The 24,875-nt window shown below is 43.4% G+C and overlaps 2 protein-coding genes across 3 annotated transcripts; one reads left to right on the plus strand and one right to left on the minus strand.

The window, feature by feature from the left end:
• Positions 1 to 166: 166 nt before the first annotated feature.
• Positions 167 to 10,762, plus strand: LOC149126751 (putative uncharacterized protein ZNRD1-AS1; the record flags this gene model as incomplete). Its single annotated transcript, XM_089333283.1, has 3 exons — positions 167 to 267; positions 9,401 to 9,476; positions 9,867 to 10,762. Coding segments are annotated over 3 exons (936 nt in total), but the record flags the coding sequence as incomplete, so codon positions are not given.
• Positions 2,871 to 5,767, minus strand: POLR1H (RNA polymerase I subunit H). Of its 2 annotated transcripts, none has more exons than XM_008262652.5 (5): positions 5,714 to 5,767; positions 5,438 to 5,593; positions 5,161 to 5,261; positions 4,889 to 4,998; positions 2,871 to 3,079 (listed from the first exon to the last, which is right to left on the minus strand). In XM_008262652.5, the coding sequence occupies exons 2-5, from the start codon at positions 5,571 to 5,573 to the stop codon at positions 3,055 to 3,057; spliced, it is 372 nt and encodes a 123-aa protein (XP_008260874.1). In that variant the 5' UTR covers positions 5,574 to 5,593; positions 5,714 to 5,767; the 3' UTR covers positions 2,871 to 3,054. The 2 variants fall into 2 exon arrangements, with proteins under 2 accessions (XP_008260874.1, XP_008260875.1); XM_008262653.5 differs by having other exon boundaries at positions 5,678 to 5,767.
• Positions 10,763 to 24,875: the final 14,113 nt, after the last annotated feature.

Raw genomic sequence — 24,875 nt, forward strand, 5'->3', positions numbered from 1 at the left:
AAGGGGCGTCACTGCGGGTAAGGGAGGAGGGGCTGGTCCTGGGTGGCCGACGCGCTCCCACCGGCGGTGAAGAGGGAGGGTGGGATCCGGTGTGAATCTGCGGACGTAGTAGCGAGTCGGGGAGGTGGGCGGTGCACCAACTTAAGTCGTCCTGTAGCCGTGACCCTGGGAGGGCGGCAAGGCGGGGAAACAGGGCGATAGGCTCGACCCTCTGTCGGCTTTCTTCCCTAAAGAGAATCGGGCCCTGGGCGCCGTTGGAGGAACTGGGTAAGGAGCAAGCCGCCTGGGTTCTCTCCCTGTGCTGTAGGATTTGAGCAGGACACTTAGTGCACCTTCGGCTGGGGAGTGTGCCAGGCTTTGAGGCTGCGATGCGCAAGACGCCCAGATCCTGCCTTTTAGCCCCCAGCCTAGAGGGGAAGACAGGCGAGCCCCGCAAATCATCAGTGAAACTGGATTTATATACTGTCATTCTCTGGGATGATGAATAGGTTTAAAGCAAAGTTTAAGTTACAGTATAGGTCATTTTATAAAAATTAAGCGCAAGTTTCTCAGCAAAACAAATGGTAAAGCAAGAACCAGCAGAACAGACTTCTCTTTCTGAGGCAGAGAGCAGTTTACAAAGTCTTAATTAAATGTGTGCGGAAGCAAATGCAGTTTTGTACTGCCGGGATGTGAACTAGGTAGGGCATGGTGAAAACTGACAGGTTAGTAGTGGTTCCATAGAAGGCCTTGTGTGCTTTGCTAAGAAACCGTGGGGGCCAGCGCTGTGGCGCAGCGGGTTAAGCCCCAGCCTGCAGCATCGACATCCCGTATGAGCCCCGATTCTAGTCCCGGCTGCTCTGCTCCCGTTCCAGCTCTCTGCTGTGGCCTGGGAAAGCAGTGGAAGATGGCCCAAGTCCTTGGGCCCCTGCACCCACGTGGGAGACCTAGAAGCTCCTGGCTTCGGATCAGCTCAGCTCTGGCCTTTGTGGTCATTTGGGAGTGAACCAGTGAACCTCTCTCTCTCCCTTGTTTTGTAACTCTTTCAAGTAAATAAAAATAATTCTTTAAAAAAAAAACCCTCTTACTTCATCCCCTGTTGTGGGCCAGAGAGGCCTAAAGTAGGACTGAAACAAGAACAATCTGTTTGAGATTTCAGTAGTGGGTTAGGAAAGTCAGATTGGCAGCCAGTTCCCACGTACAGTGGGGCAAGACTCCCTGCCTGTGTTAAGTTGCTGTGGAAAGGGGGATGGGGGGGGCGCACAATGTACATTAAGGTCTCTGAATGCATATGGGGCACACAATTACAAGATAACTGTCACTGCATTTGTCTCTCAATCACCATGTAAACGAAGGAGCGAGAGGGTTTTTGGCCTAGTGGTTGAACCACCGGTTAGGATACCCACGTCTCTCATCAGAGTGGGTTCAGTGCTTGCCTCCAGCTTCTTGCTAATGCAGCCGCTGGAAGGCAGCAGTGATGGAGACCTGAATTGAGTTCCTGGCTCCTCTTTGGCCTTGGCACAGCCCACGCTGGCTGCAGGCATGTGGGGAGGAAACCAGCAGATAGAATACTGATTTCCCACAATCAGATCTTGAGTGTTTTATATTGTGCCTGAGCTATGTATTTGTACTTCTTGCATATTTTTGGTTCAAATTGAATAAAGTAAGATTTAACATGTACTGCATAGCTCATTTGAAAAACCAGGGACAGGCACCTGGCCTAGAGGTTAAGACGTCCACATCCCATATCCAAGTGCTCAGGTTTGAGTCCTGCTCCAGTCCCCAGTCTAGTTTCTTGCCAGTGTGCACTCCTGGCAGCAGGTGATGTTTCAAGTAGTGGGGTCCCTGATACCCATTTGGAGGAACCAGACTGACTTCCTGGCTTGTGGCTTCAGCTAAGCCTGACCCTCAAATAAAGGAATAAATAAATTTAAAAAAAAGTTAAACCATATACATACAAACACGAAGACACTTCAAAAAGTCCTGGAAAATGGAATTTATTTTGGTGCAAAAACTTTTTGAAATTCAAACATAGTTTTTCGTAATACACATTTTCCATGAACTTTTTAGAAGTTCGTTCTTTGCATGGATTTTGAATTTTTCTTGCACCAAAACAGTCTTTCAATTCCATTTCCATGGACTTTATGAAGACATTTGTATTTCCATACATAAAAAATACAGATGCATAATTTGGTTATCACTGTGGAGTGGGATTCTTTTTTTCTACCTTTCTGTATAAGAATCTATGCCAATGAATAAATATTTATCTCAAGAGAAATTAAAAGTCTTCTATAGTAAGTACATACTGGTGTCCCTTAGTATCCCAGTTACCCAAATTTATATGCCAAATAATCTGGTTAAAGTTGCTGTTGAATCTCTCAATATCCAAATCCCAGCTTTTGTTTCCCTAAACTCAGGAACCAGACAGACAGGGAATACAAACTGCTTTTTTTTTTTTTTTTTTAAATTATTTATTTGCTTGAAAGGCAGAGTTAAAGAGGGAGAGACAGATCTTCCATCTGCTGGTTCACTCCCAAATGGCGGTAGCTGAGCTGATCCAAAGCCAGGAGCCAGTAAGTTCTATGTGAAGAGTAGGGGCCCAAGCAGTTGGGCCACCTTCCACTGCTTTCTCAGGAGCATTTTCAGGGAGCTGGATCAGAAGTAGAACAGCCGGGACTCAAACCAGCTCCCACATGGGATGCTGGCACTGCAAACGGCAGCTTAACTTGCTACGTCACACTGCTGGCCCCACAATTGCTTTTATATTAGCCTAATTTCTGGCTCCAGTCTTTTGGTCTTTTCTTTTTTTGTGGCCATTTTCATACAAATGTAGCTCAGAAAACTTACTTAAATTCCTTTGGGATAAAACAAATTATAAATAACATGTAGAGTTCTTAGAAAAAATACAACTTTAATAAGTAAACTCAACTAGAGGTAGAAATACTCTGGGGACAATGGTAGTCCCCACATGATGATTGAGCCAAACTTTGCAACTAATATCCAATGGACAAGGCATCTAAGAACCAATATGTTTTGCTTCTCAAGGAAGATTTGTAGAGTTGCCCAGAAAAAAGATTATGAATCTTCCTTCTCCTGGAACCTATGAAGAAAAAAAAAGACTTGTTACACTGGATCAGAAGAGTTCCCAGCAATGTAAGATGAAATATTCCAACATTCAAAGGGCCTTTTATTTATGATACTGTGGAGACCTGGCTCCCCTAAATAAATCCTCCAACAACTGAAAATGCTGGGATTAAAAATAAATCGGATGAATTAAGACAAAGTATGCAAAGATGTCTTAGAACACAAAAGGCACTAGCCATGAAAGAAAAAAAGAATGTTTAACTGGACCTTATAAATATTAAAACTGCTCATATAGGAAAGATATATGACCATAAGTATTTTTAATCCACTGGTAAATTCCAAGAAAGGAAAGGCCATCTTCACACTGATAAATCCAGACAGGTAAGTTAAAACTGAAGCCCCTACTACTATGGTGTAAACATGTTTGATATATCTAATACACATTTAAAAAATAAAAAGAGATTTAAAATACAATTAAGGAACTGAGAAGTAAAAAATGATTGATGGGCCACCACCACTGTGGAGTAGCAAGTAAAGCTGCTGCCTGCAGAGCCGGCATCCCAGATGGGCGCCGCTTCGAGTCCCAGCTGCTCCACTTCCGATCCAGCTTTCTGCTATGGCAAAGGGAAAAAAAAAAGCAGTAGAAGGCCTAAGTACTTGGACTCCTGCACCTACGTGGGAGACAAGGAAGAGGCTCCTGGCTCCTGGCTTCGGATTGGCCCAGCTCTGGCTGTGGCAGCCATTTGGGGAGTGAACCAATGATGAAAGACTTCTCTCTGGCTCTGCCTCTCTATAACTCTGCCTTTTGAATAAATAAATTTTTAGACAGGGTGAGGAAAATGGAGGATGAGGAGAAAGTATAATAAGCAATTAGAACTCCAGTATGTGAGAATTAAAAACATGGGAGAAATACAGTATTAAATGAGATAATGGCTGGTAATTTTTCAAAGTTAATGAGAAATACATCAATTCTCATTTCAGAAAGTCCAATAAAATTCCAAACAGGATAAACAAAAGCGAGCTACATTTTGATATATCCTTTATTTTTTTAAAAAAAGATTTGATTGAAAGGCAGATTTACAGAGAAGGAGATACAAGAGCAGGGGACTGGAAATGGGAGAGGGAGGAGGTGGGCTGGGAGTGGGGTGGGTATGGTGGGTATGGTATATTCCTGCAGCTGTACTTACGAAATTTGTACTTATCAAATAAAAGATTTCCTTGGGGGAAAAAGAAATGAGGGAGAGACAGAGAGATCATCCACTGGTTCACTCCCCAAATGGCAGCAATACTGGGGCTGGACCAGGAGGAAGCCGGGAGTCAGGAGCTTCTTCCAGGTCTCCCACGTCGGTGCAGGGGCCCTAGAACTTGGGCCATCTTCTACTGCTTTCCCAGGCACATTCGCTGGGAGCGGGACTGGAAGTTCAGCAGTCAGGACATGAACCCAGGCTGGTGTCCCAGGCGGCAGCTTAACCTGCTCCGCCACAGCGCCGGCCCACAACACTCTGATATATTCTAGTGGAACCAGAACACTAAAGTTCTGCAAACCATTCAGAAAGCTGCTGTTCTTTAAATCCCGTGTGACTAATTCTTACCATGGTCAAGCTACCTTGGCTGCAGTGAACAACTCCAGCCTTCTCTTGTTTTTTAATGAAAAAACAAAATAGTAAACGGTTGAGTTCACTGGATATACAAAAGACAAGTATTATAAAAAGAGTGATCACAGACTTCCTATTAGGGATGGAATCATGGAAGCAAGTGTGTGGTACAAGAATACGCCACTGAACATGTCAAGTGCGCAGACAGAGGGAGGGGAGCGGAGACCCACTTGCAGCTGGTGCAGGTGTAGAAGACGGTCTGCCCCTCGTCGGCTGAGCGCATCTGCCGGGTGTGGTACGCCATTCCCTCGTGGCCACAGCGAGAGCAGCGCCTGTCAACCTGGCCGGGAAGGGGTGCGTTAGGAGGCGGGGGCGCGCCCCTCACTTCCCAGGCTCTCCGCCTTCCTGGAAGTCGGTGCAACACTCTGCGGACCCCGCACTCGCCCCTCCGCTTCCTCTCCACGCCCCTCTCTGCAGCCAGCCCTCCATCTCAGTAACTCACCACGGGTCCCTGGAACTCGGGCCCTTCCTCCGCCGACGCAGGCACGGCTGCCCCCAGCTTGTGGAACACAAAGGAAGTCTGCACGACCTTCCCTTCGAAGTCTGCACAGGGCAGCAAGAAGCGGCTGTGGAGGCCAGCGGAGGGCGCGGACGGCCGCCTCGCCCCCGCCAGGCCTGCCTGCCTCCCTCAGGGTTCTTCCGCAGACCAGACGTCCAGGCGCCCGCTCTAAGGCTCTCCCTCCCCGGTCTCCAAACCGCGCACCGGCCCCGCCCCTCACCCCGCACGTGGATGGAGAAGCCACAGCGAGTACAGACGACCGTATCCTGAGCTCCGGGCAGGGGCAGGACCGAGCCGCAATCCGGACAGAAATCCAAGTCCGACTGAAAGCTGGGGCAGGTGCTGGCGCCGTCCATGACGGACACGCGGCGGAATGCTGGAAAGGGAACGACCAGTTCGTTAGGACACCAGAGAGCCGCACCCTCCCCACGCAGGGGGCCTCCCTTGTCTGCCCCAGCACCTAGGCACAGATAACCCGACCCTTCCCCCCACGTACGTCTCCGCCTCGGCCACCAAGCAACCAGCCGGCGACGCGGAACCCCGCCAGGGCAGGCGAGAGGGGCCGGGTAGCGCGGGCTAGAGCGCCGGCCGTGCGCAAGCGGCGGGGCAGCGAGCGCGCCGAGGGCTAGAGCGCCGACGCGTCCGGGCGCACAATTGGCTGTGACGTCACTATTCCTCGCGCGCCGCAGCGAGGGGTTTAGGGCGGGCAGAAGGGCTGGGAGCGCGTTTTGCTGCGTCACTTGCCGTTTGGTCTCATGGTGGTGGACAGGAAGGCGAGTCGCTGGCACTGCGCCTCCGGCTCCTTTTCCCACCTGGACACAGTAGTGGGGTATTCCTCTTCCTTGTCTCGCATCTGACTCACTGGATTCCCACTCACGGGGGCCCCCAGAAAACAAGAGTTCGTTGGATTAGAAAAGTACAGGTCCCGCCGTTCCCAGCGGCCCTTTTTTCGCGGAGCAGAAGGTGAAAACGTAGCTAAGCGTGCTGAGACTCGCTGGGCTCCGCTGGCCGGACGGGGAAAGACGGAAGGGGCACGCCTGGGAGGGGGCCGAGGCCTTCGGAGGGGGTCAGACACCACAGGGACCCTGGGCCGAGGACCTCGGAGGGCATCAGACACCACAGGGACCTGGCGTTAGGCCGGGGACGCCTGTAGGCAGGGGTTGCTAAGACCTGGGTCGAGTTTGGCTTTCAGTCTTCCACTTGGTCCCTCACCTCCAGTCGTGGTCATCCAGTCGGTGGTTAATTGAGTTGCTCCTTGTTTATAAAACATGAGAATAAGGATCTTTAGAAGACCTCACCATTTTCATGCGTCAGTAGCCTAGACTTGACCTGAAGAAACAGTTTCTATACGAGTTTCCTGGTTCTAGCCCTCCCACCACCATCCAGTTGTAGCTGTTGTGGGGCTCCTGCGTGTGCAAGCTCTGGAGCCATCTCTTTTCTAAAGGACAGATGTGAATTTACTTGGGAGAGAGGCACCTGTCTGTCTTTCCCTGCCATAAAGGAAAGAACCCTGGTAAAAAGTTAGGAAATGCTGGGGAAATCACAAGCCCCTAATATCACTTAACCGTGAAATCGGATGTCATTTTATTTATTTATTTATTTATTTATTTATTTATTTATTTATTTTTTGACAGGCAGAGTGGACAGTGAGAGAGAGAGAGAGAGACAGAGAGAAAGGTCTTCCTTTTGCTGTTGGTTCACCCTCCAATGGCCGCTGCAGCCAGCGCGTTGTGGCCAGTGCACCACGCTGATCTGATGGCAGGAGCCAGGTACTTCTCCTGGTCTCCCATGGGGTGCAGGGCCCAAGCACGTGGGCCATCCTCCACTGCACTCCCTGGCCACAGCAGAGAGCTGGCCTGGAAGAGGGGCAACCGGGACAGAATCCAGCGACCTGACCGGGACTAAAACCCGGTGTGCTGACGCCGCAAGGCAGAGGATTAGCTTAGTGAGCCATGGCGCCGGCCATTTTATCTGTCTTAACAGATGGAAGTCTGTTGCTGAAGTTATGATGGTAGACACTTTATTCTCACTTCTCTGTCTCCTTTGAAAACAGGTACTGAAATTATCCCTACATCCTTCTCAGCTTTCCCTTATTAACTTGACATTCAAACCAACCAAAGCTCACATTACAGTCAATAAGTATTTTGAACTTACGTCAGGCTTTTAACAGAGGCAGGAGTTGCAAAGCTAAAATCTTGTGTTCCCTAAGCTCTGAAAGCACCAATGAATAATTGAGATACAATGAAAGTACACTAGGAGGTACAGAATGTGAAAGTCCAGGGCAGACTTATAAAACAAACATGTATATAAACTTCAAAGAGCACTGCTAATGACAGATAAAATGTTGTGACAAAGAACAGGATGCTCAGATACATGATAATGATAATCAGCATTCAACAAATCATTAATTTTGAGAACTTAAGATCACAGACTCCAGTGTTAAGTACTGTGTTAGATGCTATGTAGAAAGAAAGAAAAGTAAGATGGTTATATATTTTCAGATCTCAAAATAGATATACATAGGCAAATAAGAATGCATAAGATGTCAGTGAGGCCAAATATTTTACATCTGATCCTTTTGGTAATAAGCAGAGATTGTTGTAGATACAAATTTTACTCAAATCTTTTAGATACCTAAATTTCACTCCACATTCTGGAGTGCCTGCTTCAAGTCCTGGTTCCACTCATGGGTCCAACGTCCTACTAATGTGCATCCTGGGAAGCAACCCATGATGGCTCAAGTAATTGATCCCTTGCCACCCACATGAGAGACCCACACTGATAAGAGTTCCTGACTCTGGGCTTGGACCTGGTCTAGACCTTGCTGTGGTGTGAACTAGTGAATGGGTGCTCACTCTCTGCCTCTCACATGAATAAAATATAATAAAAAGTTGAGTGACATGTGAATACACATATCACAATGTAAATAATTTTCAAATGAATTATAGACATAAAATTGTTAGGCGTTTAGAGGAAGACAAATCTTTACGACAGAGCAGACTGAAAAGATTATAGAGTCAGGGGTTTGTGAAGGGTAGATGACTAGCATCTACTGAGAACATATATCAAGTATTATGTCGGTCTCTTCACATCGAATTCATATTTCTTCTTCATAATCCTAGAGGCAGGTTTTTGTCTTATCTCCACTTTATAGGTGAGGAAACTGGCTTAAAGAAAAGTTATTTACCCTGAGTCGTACACCTAGGAAGAGGTGGAATTAGAAGTAGCCCTGTCAGACTCTGAAGCCTATGCTTTTACCCATAATGGTATAAACGGCACAGTGATAAAATGGCAGATATCCTCAGTGCCTTAAATACAACCTCATAGTGAACTCAAATTAGACTAGGGGTGATACATAAAAGTTGGTAGTTTTCATGGATGTTGTCATCTGCTTGCTCTACAAACAAACTCAGAGTAACCACACATTTCCATCCTCAGGGGTTCAACAGGGAATGTGCTCATAATGGATTTAGTGTGAAGGATGATGGGCAGTGTGAGACAGGCAAGCAGATGGGTAGGCAATGACACAGAACAGAATTTCAGAATAAGGAGTTGAAGTGCAGAGATGCTATATATGCTGATAGAGGCAGAGAGAGCCCGGAACATGAAACTGCGTGAAAAGAATGAACTGACAAACCCAGGGGTTAGAATTGTCTCAGAAGACAGAGGAGGTTGGAGAACTGACCCACTTGACAAAAATGGGCTTTGGCAACGCCTCACCAAGGAGGAGCCTGTCTCTTCCCTCTACCAAACCCCATTGCAAGATTCAGAATGGTTCACACTGAGTCCACAGGAGAAGTATGTTTTTGTTCATATGGAAGGAAAAATTCTTTCTAAAAAAGATTTTTAAACACTTTTGGGTGTACATGTAATACTTGTAAATTTTTATGGCATACTTCATATGTGTACAGCATAAACTAATAACAGCACACAATTAGAATTTCCATTTCCTTATCTTTTTTATTCTTTTCTTATTAAAAGAACATTTTTTATTTTCTGCCATAGGAATGCAGTGGGGAAAGGACCTTGTTATAGTCTTGTCCGTCAGCAGATTTTCTCTTTGTAAGGGAAATAGCCTTGGTCTTGGCCAAAACAATTGGGTTCTATGACTCAGACAACATGTAAACACATGTATTGTGACAGCTCCCACATTCTCATCTACCCCTTGTTTTTTATCTTCCAGATTGGCCTGGGCGAAATCGTCTAAGGACCCTAGGGTTGCTGTAGGTCAACAGTCTCCACTGGAGAAAAAGATCTCGGTAAATACATGACTTTCACATCATACAGTTTAGGTAACTACTCAGAAGGAACCATAAGTCTGAAATCCTTCTGCCCAAGTGACACTCTCACGTTGATATCTACACTGGCAAATGTTTGCCAGCTGTATCCACAGCTGTAATATATATATATATATATATATATATATATATATATATATATAATTTTGAAAACTCCCAACACTTTATTTTTAAAACTGGTTGCTAATTTAGTGTGGTAGACTCATAGGTTTGCCTGGAAGTGATGGGAGTAAAATCCAATTATTGTGCTAGTAGATGTCTTTTATTGATGTCAGTAGAAAAGATAGGCTACTGTTTAAATGTGTTGAAAACGATGAATATATTATAAAATTTTGAACCTCATTTTGAAAGAACCTAGGTGGTGTGCATACAACAGCAGCGAGACAATTGATAATTCAGAAGCATCGAGAAGAATATGAAATACTCTGCAGGGAGCAAGCTCTTTCTCTTGACTACTGGCTTGCTAAAGCAGAGTCTTATTATAATAAAAGGATAATGACCATGATGAAAGAAGAAGGGACAGACAATGAAATGAAGAAGGAAACGGAGGAGACCATAACTCAAAGCATAGAGGGGCAAAAATGTTACTATTTGGTACCTGAGAGAGAGTTGAAACACATGGAAAGGCACATACATCAAATAAGCCAGGCCAGAGGACTTAAAAAGAAAACAGTTAGGCAACAACCGCGACCCCCTGATAAAATCACATTACCGAAAATTGTGCCAGAAGAACACAGCATGCAGAGTGCACAAAGAAGAAGAAAGGTAAAAGAAAGGGAACAGATGCAAATAAAAAATCACCAGGAACGCATGATTCGAGGGAGAGAACTCATAGAGCAAAAACTCAAGGAAAGAATCTTGAGGAAATGTCAGAACCAGCTACCTAAACGTGAGAAGTGTGAGAGAGTAAAGAAAGAGATTAAAGAGTTTGAAAGAGTTGTTGCATATCCACTTTTCCAGCCAGACAGCAGAAGTCAGATTAAAGTGAATATTCTTATGGAAAAGTCTCTGAATAGAGAGATAGCAAGTGCAATTGTAAAACCAGCTGAAAGAAAATTCTTGGCTGTGCCACCCTTCTTGAGAAGTCAAATAGGAAAAATAAAATATTAGTGATGGAATCCTGAATCTTGAAAGAATCTTTTTCTTTTTAATAGTTATTTTACTAGAAGTTCGGTGAAAATTCCCATTTGTGTCAGACACAGAAGTGTAAGATAGTTCTGAACTTGAAATTTGCTTAACTATTTTTAGTTGCCTTGTGTTTGTTCAAGTTGCTTACCCCTTTCCATATTGAGTTTCCTCATTTATGAAATGGAAATAATGATATTTCATTGCATAATACTTAGGGGAAGATTATGATTTTTGTGAAGCATTAGTGTGCATTAATTGCTAAATAAATGTTAGTTTCCCAACTTGAGAAGCCTTAGCTTGGGCAATGCCTTTCTCATTCCTCCTGCTCCTAACTTTCCAGTTGATATAATTGCTAAGGTTCAATATGTGGTCTTTAATTTCTCTTTGATTCCTTCATCAGAAAACTGTTAACCAAGCCCTAAAAATCTAACTTTCACTGTACCATTTAATTATATGAGAAACTTAATTTTGAGGACTTCCTATAAACCAGGCATTATATTAGTTACTGGGAATGAATACAGAGAAGTTCCTGCAATGAGTAATTTAAAACTAATGGCACAAATGACTCTTTAAGCATTTAACATAATGTAGTAAAGATTGTGATTGAGGTGTGTGTGGGGTACTGCACAAAGGAAGGATAGTAACATCACCCAGGAGGGCAAGCAGAAAGGAAAACAGGTCAGAGAAGGTAGTGTAACAGTCTCATGTTTTCTCCAGCTCTGCATCTTGTCACTTTTTTTTTTTTTATTTTTAAGATTTATTTTGTTTATTTGAGAGCAAAGTGACAGGGAAGGAGAAACAGATCTTCCATCTGCTGGTTCATTCCCAAAGCATTCTCAATGGCTGGGGCTGGGCCAGGTGGGAGCCAGGAGTCTGGACTCCATCTGAGTTTCCCACACAGGTGGTAGGGTCTAAGTATTTAGAGCATCTTCCACTGCCTTCCCAGGTATAACAGCAGGGAGCTGGATTAGAAGTGGAGCAGCCAGGACTCGAACCAGTGCTCTGATATGGGATGCAAGTGTCACAATCAGTGGTTTAATCTGCTGTGCTACAATGCTGGCCCCATATTTTGTCACTTTGTATCATACACTTAAAACAAGACCTTCCTACATTTGGACCCATTCAAGGTTGACCCAACTCAGCTTCTTTCAAACACATGCCTCCAATACTATACTCATTGATAAGTCAGAAAGCACAATTTTGAATTTAGTAATAATTTTAATCACCAAATAGAATGTGATTTATTGTTTCCTTGTCAGTTCATTATCTTCCTAGATACCAGAAAGTTGCGAAAGTAAGGATTCATAGTTGGTTAGTACAGAATAGAGAAATAGAAACTGGATGCCTTAAGGATTGTTATACTTGGGGCTGGTGCTGTGGCGTAGCGGGTAAAGCTGCCACCTTCAGTGCCAGCATCCCATATGGGTGCCGGTTTGAGACCCGGCTGCTCCACTTCCAATCCAGCTCTCTGCTATGGCCTGGAAAGCAGTAGAAGATGGCCCAAGTACTTGGGCCCCTGCACCCACATAGGAGACCCAGAGGGAGCTCCTGGCTTCAGATCGGCATAGCTCCGGCCATTGTGGTCATCTGGGGGGAATGAACCAGCGGATGGAAGGCCTCTCTCTCTCTCTGCTTCTCCTCTCTCCGTGTAACTGTGACTTTCAAGTAAAATAAATAAACCTTAAAAAAAAACAAAAAAAGAATTGTTATACTTAAGTTGTGATGAATTTTTTTAAAAGATTCATTGTATTTATTTGAAAGGCAGAATTACAGAGAGAGAGGGAGAGAGAGACAGACAGGGGTCTTCCAGCTGCTGGTTCACTCTTCAGATGGCCACAATGGCCGGTGCCAGGAGCCGGGAGCTTCCTTCTGATCCTGCACATGTGTTCAGGGGCCCAAGGACTTGGGCCATCTTCTGCTGCTTTCTCAGGAGCATTAGCTGCTCTGGTGTATGAGCCTGTGCCCCATTCCTTGGAACTGTTTGTAGCTCATTCTTTATGTACACTCATTTGCACTGTCTATCCTCTGGTCTTCCATTACTGTGTCCTGATTTTAGATTCTTTACTTTCCATAAAAGTGGATCATGAAAATGCAAGAGTCAGAAGACTTAGAAATACAAAATAGGGTATTTACAAACCTTTTGAGTTAAATGGAACTGAAAAGTCATCTAATAAATGCCTATTAATAGTTGTTTATCATGAATATTTTCAGTCCTGGACACATACGGTGAGTTTGCTTGCCCACCCTCCTCCAAATCTAGCATATAAGTAAGATGATAATGGGCAATTCTACATCTAATATGGATATGAATGAAAGTCTGTGGTTAAAGGGTTCACTTTTGTATGTTCTTTCTTGCCTCTGTCTCTTTCTCTGATTAGTAAAACTTTCCTCACTTTGGAGAACTGCTCCCAGATCCCTTTGGCTACAATAATTGGCATCATATAACCATATAATATAAGAAAGATAATATCTGTGTATGTTACCAGTACATTTCAGAAAAGCAGAGAAAATTGTTGGTTAGATTCTTACCTCAGGTTTTTCTGTCAATGAGAGAATTTGTTTAAAAAATTCATTTGTAACTTAGTCAAGAAATATAAATTTCCCTGGGAACTCCAACCTGGTCTCCCACATGAGTGGCAGGAGACCAATTCGAGTCATCTGCTGCTGCTGTCCCATGTCCATTAGCAGGGTGGTTGATCAGATGTGGGGTAGTGGGCACTCTGATATAGGTTATAAGTGTCACAAGTGGTGGCTTAACCAGCTGTACCACAACACCCATTCCCCTTCACCTATTTTTAAGTTGTGTTTTAAAATTTTGGTTATAAGAGTTCTTTATATATTCTAGAAGCAAGTCTCATATCAGATATTTGATTCATAAATATTTTCTCCCTTTCCATGGATTGTATTCAGTTTCTTGATAGTATCTTCAGGAGCACAAGTTTTTAATTTTGATGAAGCTCAATTTATCTCCATTTTCTTTTGCTACTTTTTGTGTCACATCTAAAATTCCATTGCCAAATCCAAGTTCATGAAAATTTGCCCCTGTGTTTTTTTGCTAAGAATCTTACAGTTTTAAAGCCGGCGCCGTGGCTCAACAGGCTGATCCTTCGCCAAGCGGCGCCGGCACACCGGGTTCTAGTCTAGTCCCGGTCGGGGCGCCAGATTCTGTCCCGGTTGCCCCTCTTCCAGGCCAGCCCTCTGCTATGGCCCAGGAGTGCAATGGAGGATGGCCCAAGTACTTGGGCCCTGCACCCCATGGGAGACCAGGAGAAGCACCTGGCTCCTGCCTTTGGATCAGCGTAGTGCGCTGGCTGTAGCGCGCTGGCCGCGGCGGCCATTGGAGGGTGAACCAGCGGCAAAAGGAAGACCTTTCTCTGTCTCTCTCTCTCACTGTCCACTCTGCCTGTCAAAAAAAAAAATTTTTTTTTACAGTTTTAGCACTTACAATTAGGAGTTTCTTCCATGTGGAGATAAATTTTTTATTATGTGAGACAAGGTCTGAACTAGTTTCTTAGAACTGCTTTAACAAATTACTACCAATTTGACGGCATTTTCACTCACAATTCTGGAGGCCAGAACTTTGAAATCAAGGTGTTGTAGCCAGTGTTGTTTCCTTCAGAGTCTGAGGGAGAATTCATTCCATGGTTCTTTCCTAGCTTCCGGTGGTTGTTGGCAACTGGCAGCATTCTTTGACTTGTACATCACTGCACTCTCTGCCTTCATCTTCACGTCACCTTTTCTGTGTCTCTTCTGTGTGTCTGTCTCAGATCTTCCTCTCCTTTCTTTTAGGGCCTACTCTAAATCCAGGATGATGTCATCTTGAGAACCTTAATTATACAGGCAAAGACATTATTGTACTTCCACATAAGGTCACTTTTGCAGGTAGCAGGGGTCAGGTCTTAGGCGTATATTTTAGAGTACACAATTCAACACCCTGGAGATTTCAACTTCATCCTTTTGTACGTGGCTATGCGTTCCCCAGAGTTAGTTGTTAGATCATTGTTTCACCATTGATTAGTCTGGGCATTGGAAAAAACAAACGGCCTCTCCATGTGGCTAAGTTAAGTTTACTTTTATTGAGGATTTTTGTATCTATATATTCAAGAGATATTCTGTAGTTTTCTTCTAATGTATGTTTGGTTTTGATATCTGAGTAATACTGGTGTCATAGCATGAGTTGGGTTGTGTTCTCTCCCTTTTGAAAGAGTTTGTGAAGAGTTGGTATTAATTTTTCTTTTTTTAAAAAAGATTTATTTATTTATTTGAGAGAGAGAGTTGCAGACAGTGAGAAGGAGACACAGAGAGAAAGGTCTTCCATCTGCTGGTTCACTCCCCAAATGGCCAGTCTGAAGCCAGGAGCCAGGAGCTTCTTCTGGGTCTTCCATGAGGGTGCAAGGGGCCCAAGTGTCTGGGCCATCTTCTACTGCTCTCCCAGGCCATAGCAGAGAGCTGGATCGGAAGAGGAGCAGCTGGGACTAAAACTGACACCCTTATGAGATTCAGGCACTGCAGGAAGATTAACCTACTGAGCCACAGTGCCATCTCAGTATTAATTATCCTTTAAATATTTTGTAGAACTCATTAGTGAAGTCATTTGGGTGTAGACTTTAACTCATGGGTAGTTTTTGATTACCAGTTTAGTCCCTTCACTTATTTTAGGTATATTCTGAGTATTTATTATTGAATCAGCTTTGGTAATTTGTATTCTTCTAGGAATTGTTCCATTTTATTTCTGTTATATAATATATTGACAATTTTTGCACCCAAATAAACTGATTTTTTAATTCAATTTTCCTGTGTACTTTTTGAAGTACTCATGTATTTTGCTGTTGGATATAGTGTTTAGATGTCTGCCAGCTCTAAGTTGGTTGATAGTGTGTTCAAGTCTTCTGTTGCCTTGTTGATATTTTGCTTCACAATTGAAAATGGAGTTTTGAACTTTCTCACTCCCAGTCTGCTCAGGCTATCATGCCAAATATTGGTTGGCCTGCACAACAGAAATTTATTTTCTCCAGTTTTGGTGATTGGAGCTCCAAGTTGAAAGTCTTCTAAGGTTGCTTCCTGTTGAGTTCCTCTGCATGCATGGAGAAGAAATGGAGCTCTGGTGTCTTCCTCTTCTTATAAGGACACCAGTCTTAGTGGATTAGCGTCCCATTCTTATGACTTTACTTAACCTTAATTACCTCCCTACAAACCTTGTCTCCAAATAGTCACATTGGGGAATGAATAGGGCTTCAACAAATGGATTTGAGGGAGAGGGGTAATTCAGTCCAGAACACCATTCTCTGCTTCTCACTTCATTTTGCCTTCATGTGCTTAGCTAAGCTTTGCTATTTGGTGCATGCATGTTTGTAATTCGTATATCTTACTGATTATCATTTTCTATTATGAAAGTTCTGGTTTATTTCTATTAACCTTTTTTAAAAAAAAGTCTTTTTAGGAGCTGGCACTGTGGCATAGTGGGTACAGCTGCCGCCTGCAGTGCCAGAATCCCATATGGACGATGGTTTGAGTCCAAGCTGCTCCACTTCCGATCCAGCTCTGCTATGGCCTGGGAAAGCAGTAGAGGATGGCCCAAGTCCCTGGGTCCCTGTACCCGCATGAGAGACCCAGAAGAAGCTCCTGGTTCCTGGCTTCAGAATGGTGCAGATCTGGCCGTTGCGGCCATCTGCGAAGCGAACCAGTGGGTAGAAGACCTCTCTCTTTTTCTTCTCCGCCTCTGTCTCTCTAACTCTGCTTTTCAAATAAATAAATAAATAAATCTTTTTTAAAAAAGTTTTTTTTACCTGATATTGTTGTAACCATTTCACATTTTTTATGGTTATTGTTTGCTTGTTAGATCTTTAACATTCCTTTAGTCTATTTGTAATTTTGAATCTTTCATATGTGTGCTGTAGACAGAATATAGTTTGTGGACTTACATGGTGATTGCTGGCGCTTATGCCAGCCAAGATGCTGACCATGCTGTGATGTCCTACAGCTGGCTCCCAGGTAACAGAACCTTTTAATCAACCTCAACTTTGACCAAGAAAACATCAGTCACATGTGGGCAAGGAAACATCTGCCATACCTTAAGAAGGAGAAAGCTTTATGTGTTAGGACAATAGTAGGAAGAGTGATCAGTGATCCCACTGTTTGCCTCTCCTTACACATAGGTGACATTCCATATAGGACTGAGTATGGGAGTGTAAGATGGCTCCTTAATCAATAATCAAGCCTGTTAGCTATTACCAGGTACTCTTCAATTTTCAATGAGGTATTCTTTTATTTTCAATGTGATTGATAACCATACATAAATATGTATTGTTTTAAACCTGACAAATGTATGTACTAACCCTGTAAGAGAAGCATAAAACCTGTAACTTGTGCCTGAGTGAGTGCTGACAGAGGAGTGCCACTTACTGATAAATTTTGGAGTCTTTTATAGCCGGCAGCTGAGAGTGGGCTCATGCCCCAAAGACTTCTCAACCCTAAAGCGCAACAGGTTTTTTTTTTTTTTTTAAAGATGTATTTATTTATTTGAAAGTCAGAGCTACACAGAGAGGGGAGAGGCAGAGAGAGAGAGAGAGAGAGAGATCTTCCATCCGATGGTCCACTCCCCAGTTGGCCACAATGGCCAGAGCTGCACTGGTCTGAAGCCAGGAGCTTCCTCTAGGCCTCCCATGTGGGTGCAGGGGTCCAAGGACCAGGGCCATCTTCTACTGTTTTCCCAGGCCATAGCAGAGAGCTGGATTGGAAGTGGAGCAGCTAGTTCTCGAACCGACGCCCATATTGGATGCCAGTGCATAAGGCCAGGGTGTTAACCCTCTGTGCCACAGCGCTGGCCCCAGCAACAGGGTTTATAAAGGCAAAAAGCACAAAAACAGGAAGGGGAATACATGGTTACTGGAGTCAAGCTAACCTAAGGCCTATGAGAAACCAATATCCTGGCCGGCGCCGCGGTTCAATAGGCTAATCCTCCACCTAGCAGCGCTGGCACACCGGGTTCTAGTCCCGGTCGGGGCGCCGGATTCTGTCCTGGTTGCCCCTCTTCCAGGCCAGCTCTCTGCTGTGGCCAGGGAGTGCAGTGGAGGATGGCCCAAGTGCTTGGGCCCTGTACCCCATGGGAGACCAGGAGAAGCACCTGGCTCCTGCCTTTGGTGCGCCGGCCGTGGCGGCCATTGGAAGGTGAACCAACAGCGAAAAGGAAGACCTTTCTCTCTCTCTCTCTCTCTCACTATCCACTCTGCCTGTCCAAAAAAAAAAAAAAAAAAAAAAAAAAAAACCAATATCAATTATAATTTTGACAATACCAGTTACAATCTTAATAAATCCAATTATAATATTGACATTTATCCAAGTATTGGCCTAAATCATATGTGGGACATAGACAAATTATAATCTTATTAACCCAGGTGCCACCTATCTTTTTTTAAGTTTGAGTGATCATGCTACGGGTTTTCTATGCTCTGCCAAGTGTGATGTAGTGGATTACTATTGTCTGAGTTTTTCAGATCATAGTTTTAGACCAGAGTTTCACAGTAGGGGGTGCTTTCTCAAGATGGAGTCTTGGGTGCTCCAAAATGGAGTCCCTACTGTCAAGGTGTTACTTCATAACCAAACCCAGGTTTGCAGAACAGCCAGCTAAGGCAACCGATTTGTTGTTTCTGAGTTTAAATCCTCAGTTTGACTACTGAATAAACTTTAACTGATTTTTCAACTAGATTCTGATTCTCCCCATTAAGAATTTTTTTTTTTTTCCAGTCAGTCTGATAACCTCTGCCTTTTGATTGGCTTGTTTAATCCATTTACATTCAGTATTAATGTTGACACAGTTAGATTTGTGACTGACATTTTACCTTTTGTTTCTTGTGTGTTTATGTTGCACTATTCCTCATTTATTGATTTCTTTTGTGTTAATTTTCTGCTGTGATCTTTTAATTCCTTTAATTATTTTTCACTTTATTGTGCAATTATTTTCTCAATTACTGTTCTAAGGCCTACCATATATATCTTTTTTTAAGATTTTTATTTATTTATTCGACAGGTAGAGTTACAAACAGTGAAAGAGAGAGAGAGAGAAAGGTCTTCCTTCCATTGGTTCACTCTCCAAATGGCTGCCATGGCTGGAGCTACGCCAATCCAAAGCCAGGAGTCAGGAGCTTCTTTCCTGGTCTCCCTCACGGGTGCAGATGCCCAAGCACTTGGGCCATCCTCCACTGCCTTCCCAGGCCACAGCAGAGAGCTGGACTGGAAGAGGAGCATCCGGGGCTAGAACCTGGTGCCCATATGGGATGCCGGTGCCTCAGGTGGAGGATTAACCTAGTGCGCCACCGCGCCGGCCTCTACCATATACATCTTAACTTAGCAGAATGTACTTCAAATTTATACTAACTGAATTTCAGTGAAACAAACTCCATTTATTGTTCATTTTTTGTATACTGCTATTTCTTTTTTTTTAATTTTTTGATTAATTAATTAATTTATTTTTGACAGGCAGAGTTAGACAGTGAGAGAGAGAGAGAGACAGAGAGAGAGTTATAGACAGTGAGAGAGACAGAGAGAAAGGTCTTCCTTCCGTTGGTTCACTCCCCTAATGGCCTCCATGGCCGGCGCTGCGCAGATCTGAAGCCAGGAGCCGGGTGCTTCCTCCCTGTCTCTCATGTGGGTGCAGGGCCCAAGGACTTGGGTCATCCTCCACTGCTCTCCCGGGCCACAGCAGAGAGCTGGACTGGAAGAGGGGCAACCGGCACAGAACCTGGTGCCCATATGGGATGCTGGCGCCGCAGGCAGATGATTAGCCAAGTGAGCCAAGTATGCTGCTATTTCTTTATACATAGTATATCTAATTATGTTAAAAACCCATTAATACATTGTGATAATTACATATTTTATATAATTTTAGAACCTTTATATTACTATATAAGGGTCACTAGTCTTTTCTTCTTCAGTATTGATATAGCATTAATCCCATCTCACATCCAGACATTTTCAACTCTAGAAGTTTGTTTGGTCTTATATGAGGGATTTTCAAAATGTTGAAGGAAATGCAAGTTATGAAAAAATGCATATATTTCAAGCATTTTTGCATCAAAATAAACCAATCTTAATTCTATAGTTCCATGAACTTTTTATAATTTTTAAAAATCATCTCTGTGAGTTTTTATTGATGGTCAACTTCATACTCACAGATATAGATGAATTGTGTACAACTAGGAATGCATCATTTCCATGAAAAATTTTTTTAAAGATTTATTTTATTATTTGATAGAGTTACAGAAAGAGGTAGAGACAGAGAGAGAGGGCTTCCATCCACTGGTTCACTCCCCAGATAGCCGCAACAGTTGGAGCTGTGCCAATCCGAAGCCAGGAGCCAGGAGCTTCTCCCAGGTCTCCCATGTGGGTGCAGGGGCCCAAGTCCTTGGGCCATCTTCTACTGCTTCCCAGGCCACAGCAGAGAGCTGGATCAGAAGAGGAGCAGTCAAGACTAGAACCTGCACCCATATGAGATGCCAGTGCTTTAGGCCAGTGCTTTAACCCGCTGCGACACAGCGCCAGCCCGTCCATGAAATTTTTCAAGTACCCTTGTATATATATATATATATATTTTTTTTTTTTTTTTTGACAGGCAGAGTGGACAGTGAGAGAGAGACAGAGAGAAAGGTCTTCCTTTTGCTGTTAGTTCACCCTCCAATGGCCGCCGCAGCCGGCGCGCTGTGGCCAGCGCACCGCGCTGATCCAAAGGCAGGAGCCAGGTGCTTCTCCTGGTCTCCCATGGGGTGCAGGGCCCAAGCACTTGGGCCATCCTCCACTGCACTCCCTGGCCACAGCAGAGAGCTGGCCTGGAAGAGGGGCAACCGGGATAGAATCCGGCGCCCCGACCGGGACTAGAACCCGGTGTGCCGGCACCGCAAGGCGGAGGATTAGCCTAGTGAGCCGCGGCGCTGGCCCTTGTATATATTTTTCATACCTTATATAACTTTTTGAACATGTGGAATACAATTACAATAACTGTTTTCATTTCATTGTTAATTCTAATATCTGGATCAGTTCTCAGATTGATTGCTTTTATCTGCATATGGGTCATATTTTCTTTGTATGCCTGGCTATTTTTTATTTGATGGCGGACATTATAACTTGTTAGGTACTAGACATTTTTCATTTCAAAAATATGATGTAGCTTTTATTTATGTGACACAGTAAATTATTTAGAAGCTGTTTGATTCTTTTAGATCCTGCTTTTAATATTAGACAAAAGTCAGAAAGCGTTTAGTCCAGGGTTAATATCTCTTCACTTCAGATACACCTTTCTGTACCCAATACCCAGTGAATTATAAAGCTTCCCAGTCTAGCTCATGCACATTATTCCCAGCCCTGTGGATCATACCATACTGTTGTCTGTTGTCTTTTTGGACCAATCTTTCCTGTACTGGAAAAGTTTCCTTAGTGGTCTACATGAACAATGTCTGGGCATCATATCCTACCCATTACAAATTATGAGCCCAAGAAAACTTACAGTGAGACTTCTACATTTGACAAATTCACTCAGATTAAAGCAGCTTTTCCCTCTAGATTCATGCTCTTATTTTTATTTTGACCAAATTGAGTATTCTCTTGTTTGTTCTTTTGTATTTTTAGATGCTTTTTAAATGTTTTACCTAGTACTTTTTAGTTGTTTTCTGTAGAGAAAAAAGCCTTAAAATCTAGCCCAACATATTGCTAGAAATGGAGTCCTCATTAACAACTGATTAATTCCTGCTGTTTGTCTACCTCTGGAGTAGATGCTAGAGTACAAGTCCATCTAGAACATTGCTCATCTAAGTGTAGTACTACTCTATGGGCTGGCTATTTGTTATCATCCCAGAAGGAGATACAAATTGGGAATAGAGTTAGCATGTGAACCTCACTATTACCTTGTCCCTGGCTGGTAACAGTCACACAAGGCAAACATTGACAAACTGTCTTTTGTTTACTTAAGACAGCTTGAGGGACCAGCATTGTAATGGAACAGGTTAAGCCACTCCTTGTGCTGATTCTAGTTCTGGCTACTCTGCTTCTGATGTAGCTTTCTGCTAATTCACCTGGAAGGCAGCAGAAAATGACTCAAGTTCTTGGACCCTTGCCACCCATGTGGGAAACCAAGATGTAGTTCCTGGCTCCCTGCCATGGCTTAGCCTAGCCCTAGGGGTTGCAGACAACTGGGGAGTGAACCAGTGGATGGAAGATCTCTCTCTCTCTGTGTCTCCCTCTCTTTCTCTCTCTCTTCCTCTCTGTTGCTCTGCCTTTCAAATAATAAATACAAAAATAAATCTTAAAAATGTTCTGTTATTAGCTATTTATGGACCAGAGTTTGAGAAACAGTTTGTAAGCTAGGATGCTTTCTCTCTCTTTGGGTTTTCTGCCTTTAGAATACATAAAAATGAATAAAAAATATTTTTAAAATGGGGCACATGTTGTGGCCCAGCAGATTAAGCTCCCACATGGCATCCTGGCATCCCATTTTGAAGTGCCAGTTTGAGATCCAGCTCTTCTGTTTCCCGTTCAGCTTCTGTTCACTCAACCTAAGGAGGCATCAGAAGGTGGTTCAAGTGCTTGGGTCCTTGCTACCCATGTGGGAGATCAGGATGGAGTTCATAGACTCCTGACTCTGGCCTAGCCCAGCCCTAGAGTTTGTGAGCATTTGGGGTGTGAAACAGTGGATGTAAGATCCATCTCTGTCTCTTCTTTTTTTCTCTGTCACTCTGCCTTTCAAATAAGTAAATAAATATTGGAGGAAAATAAAACAAGGGGAAGGAGTAAAAATGTTCTTTGTCTTTGGAGTCAGATAACACTGGCTCTCATTCAAGATGCTGAGCTTGGAGTTCTAAGACTATGTCTAGGGGGCCAGTGTTGTAGCGTGATGGTTTAAGCTACCACCTGCAATGCCAGATTTTCATGGGGGTACCTGTTGGAGTCCCAGATGCTCTGCTTCCAATCCAGATCCCTGCTAATGTGCCTGGGAAAGCAATGGAAGATGGTTCAAATTTTTGGCGCTCCTGCCACTCACATGAGAGATCCAGATTAAGCTCCTGGCTCCTAACTTCAACCTAGCCCAACCCTGGCTATTGCAACCATTTGGGGAAGTGAACCAGCAGATGGGAGATTTCTCTGTCTCTTCTTCTCTGTCTGTAACTCTGCCTTTTAAATAAATAAGTCTTAAAAAAATGACTTAATGTCTATCCTGTTGGGGCTTGGTTTTGCTTTGGACTAATTGCCCCCTTCTACTTCCCTGCTTCTACCTTTTGGAATAGAACTGTTTTTCCTATCCCTATTTTGTCATTGTATTTTGGAAGTATGTAACTTATTTTTTTATTTTTTTAAATAAGGACTCATAGCTGAAAGAGTTTGCCTTGAATCCAAGATGAGATTTTTAGCCTGGACTCTTTAGTAATGCTAGAACAAGTAAAATTATAGGACTACTGGGAATGAAATGAATACATTTTGCAATATGAGAACATGAATGTTGGGGAAATAGGGACAGAATACTACTGTGGTTTGAATGTTGTTTGTCCCTAAAAAGCCTTTCTGTTGGGAACTTGGTCCTTGTGTAGCAATGTTGGAAGGTAGAACCTTTATAAGGTAGATCCAGTCTCTCTGGTGCACTGTTTGGTCTTGTGACCTCTTCTTCCTGCATGTGCTCCTGACATCAACTATGGGTCCCTGGCCAGATCCAGTGCTATACTGTTTGGACTTCGAGCCTCTGATATAGCAAACTAAATACACCCCCTTCTTAATCAAGTAAGCCAGATATTTCACCATAGTAATGAAAGACTAAAAGGGAGGATGAGGTAGAAGAAAATGGTATGTGACGGAAGTCTGACCAGGTGTGTTGACAGATTTTAGTCTTCCTGTGGTGTGGGTTTGGTTAATGAAACTCAAAGAAGGGACTAGAATAATTGTTGACTTTTTTTGGTAGTCAAGACTTTAAGCAGATTTAAGGATATTGGAAAATAGTCTCTTTGCAGCATTTGCTGTTCTCTGAGTTTCTTTAATATAATCAGCATAGTAGGACATCATATTTTGGAGTGACAATTCCTGTACTCCTTCATAAACAACTAGATTGTACAGACATTAATTAAAGTATGATTTAATACATCAAGGTCATAAGTATTCAGAAATGCCTGCCACTTGTGCTAATCCTTGTCTGTTTTACTGGGACTCCACTTATCATTCAAATTCAAATGATTTTGCTTCTACTTCACCCTTGAATCTCTTTCTCCTCATGTACTCTCTATCTTCATGAAAATATCCCAGCTGGTGCCACGGCTCAATAGGTTAATCCTCCACCTGCGGCGCCGGCACACCAGGTTCTATTCCTGGTCGGGGCGCCGGATTCTGTCCTGGTCACTCCTCTTCCTGTCCAGCTCTCTGCTGTGGCCAGGAGTGCAGTGAAGGATGGCCCAGGTCCTTGGGCCCCGCACCTGCATGGGAGACCAGGAGAAGCACCTGGCTCCTGGCTTTGGATCAGCACGATGGCCACACTGCACCGGCTGCAGCGGCCATTGGAGGGTGAACCAACAGAAAAGGAAGACCTTTCTCTCTGTCTCTCTCTCTCTCACTGTCCATTCTGCCTGTCAAAAAAAAAAATATCCACTGAGTTTTTTTTCATAATTGTAGAATGATGAATTTTCTAATCATGACCCCAAAATGAAAAGCCAAGAAAAAAAAAAAAAAGAGAGAGAGAGAAAAGTTCTCTAGGTCAGCCACAAACTCACACACATATAAAGCTATGACCATAATTAAACTCAAGGACACAGGAAAATTTTTTTTATAGACAAGTAGATAAGATAGGCCAATGCCTTTCAGTCAAAGACTACCAGAAACAACTATAGTACAGGTTGGGCTTATTACCCAGCAAAGCAACAGAATACTCACCCAAAAGGGAAACACAGGATTTCATAATATGAAGGTGTTAGAAAGAATATACTATTGGGTTTGTATTTGATTGGATATTTTGGGGGAAGGACTAAGGGAGGATGGATTACTTTAGTGGGCAGTTTTACTATTAGCTTTCTCAATAAATCTTGTCTATGGGGAGGAAGGGCTAGAGTGTGTATAATGCTGTAATTGATAACCTAGTAACTATCACTCATATTAGGACAGGAGGACATTTGGTACTTTGAAAGTTGAACATTGTCTAATTTCTGTCTATGGTTAAACATGCATTGGTCTTTTTTTTTTAAAATCTCATCTATCAGGATCTAATAGTATCCT

The sequence above is a fragment of the Oryctolagus cuniculus genome, chromosome 5 (genome assembly GCF_051225735.1).
Source record: "Oryctolagus cuniculus isolate XC-2025 breed Fujian yellow rabbit chromosome 5, ASM5122573v1, whole genome shotgun sequence".
Classification (NCBI taxonomy): Eukaryota; Metazoa; Chordata; class Mammalia; order Lagomorpha; family Leporidae; genus Oryctolagus; species Oryctolagus cuniculus.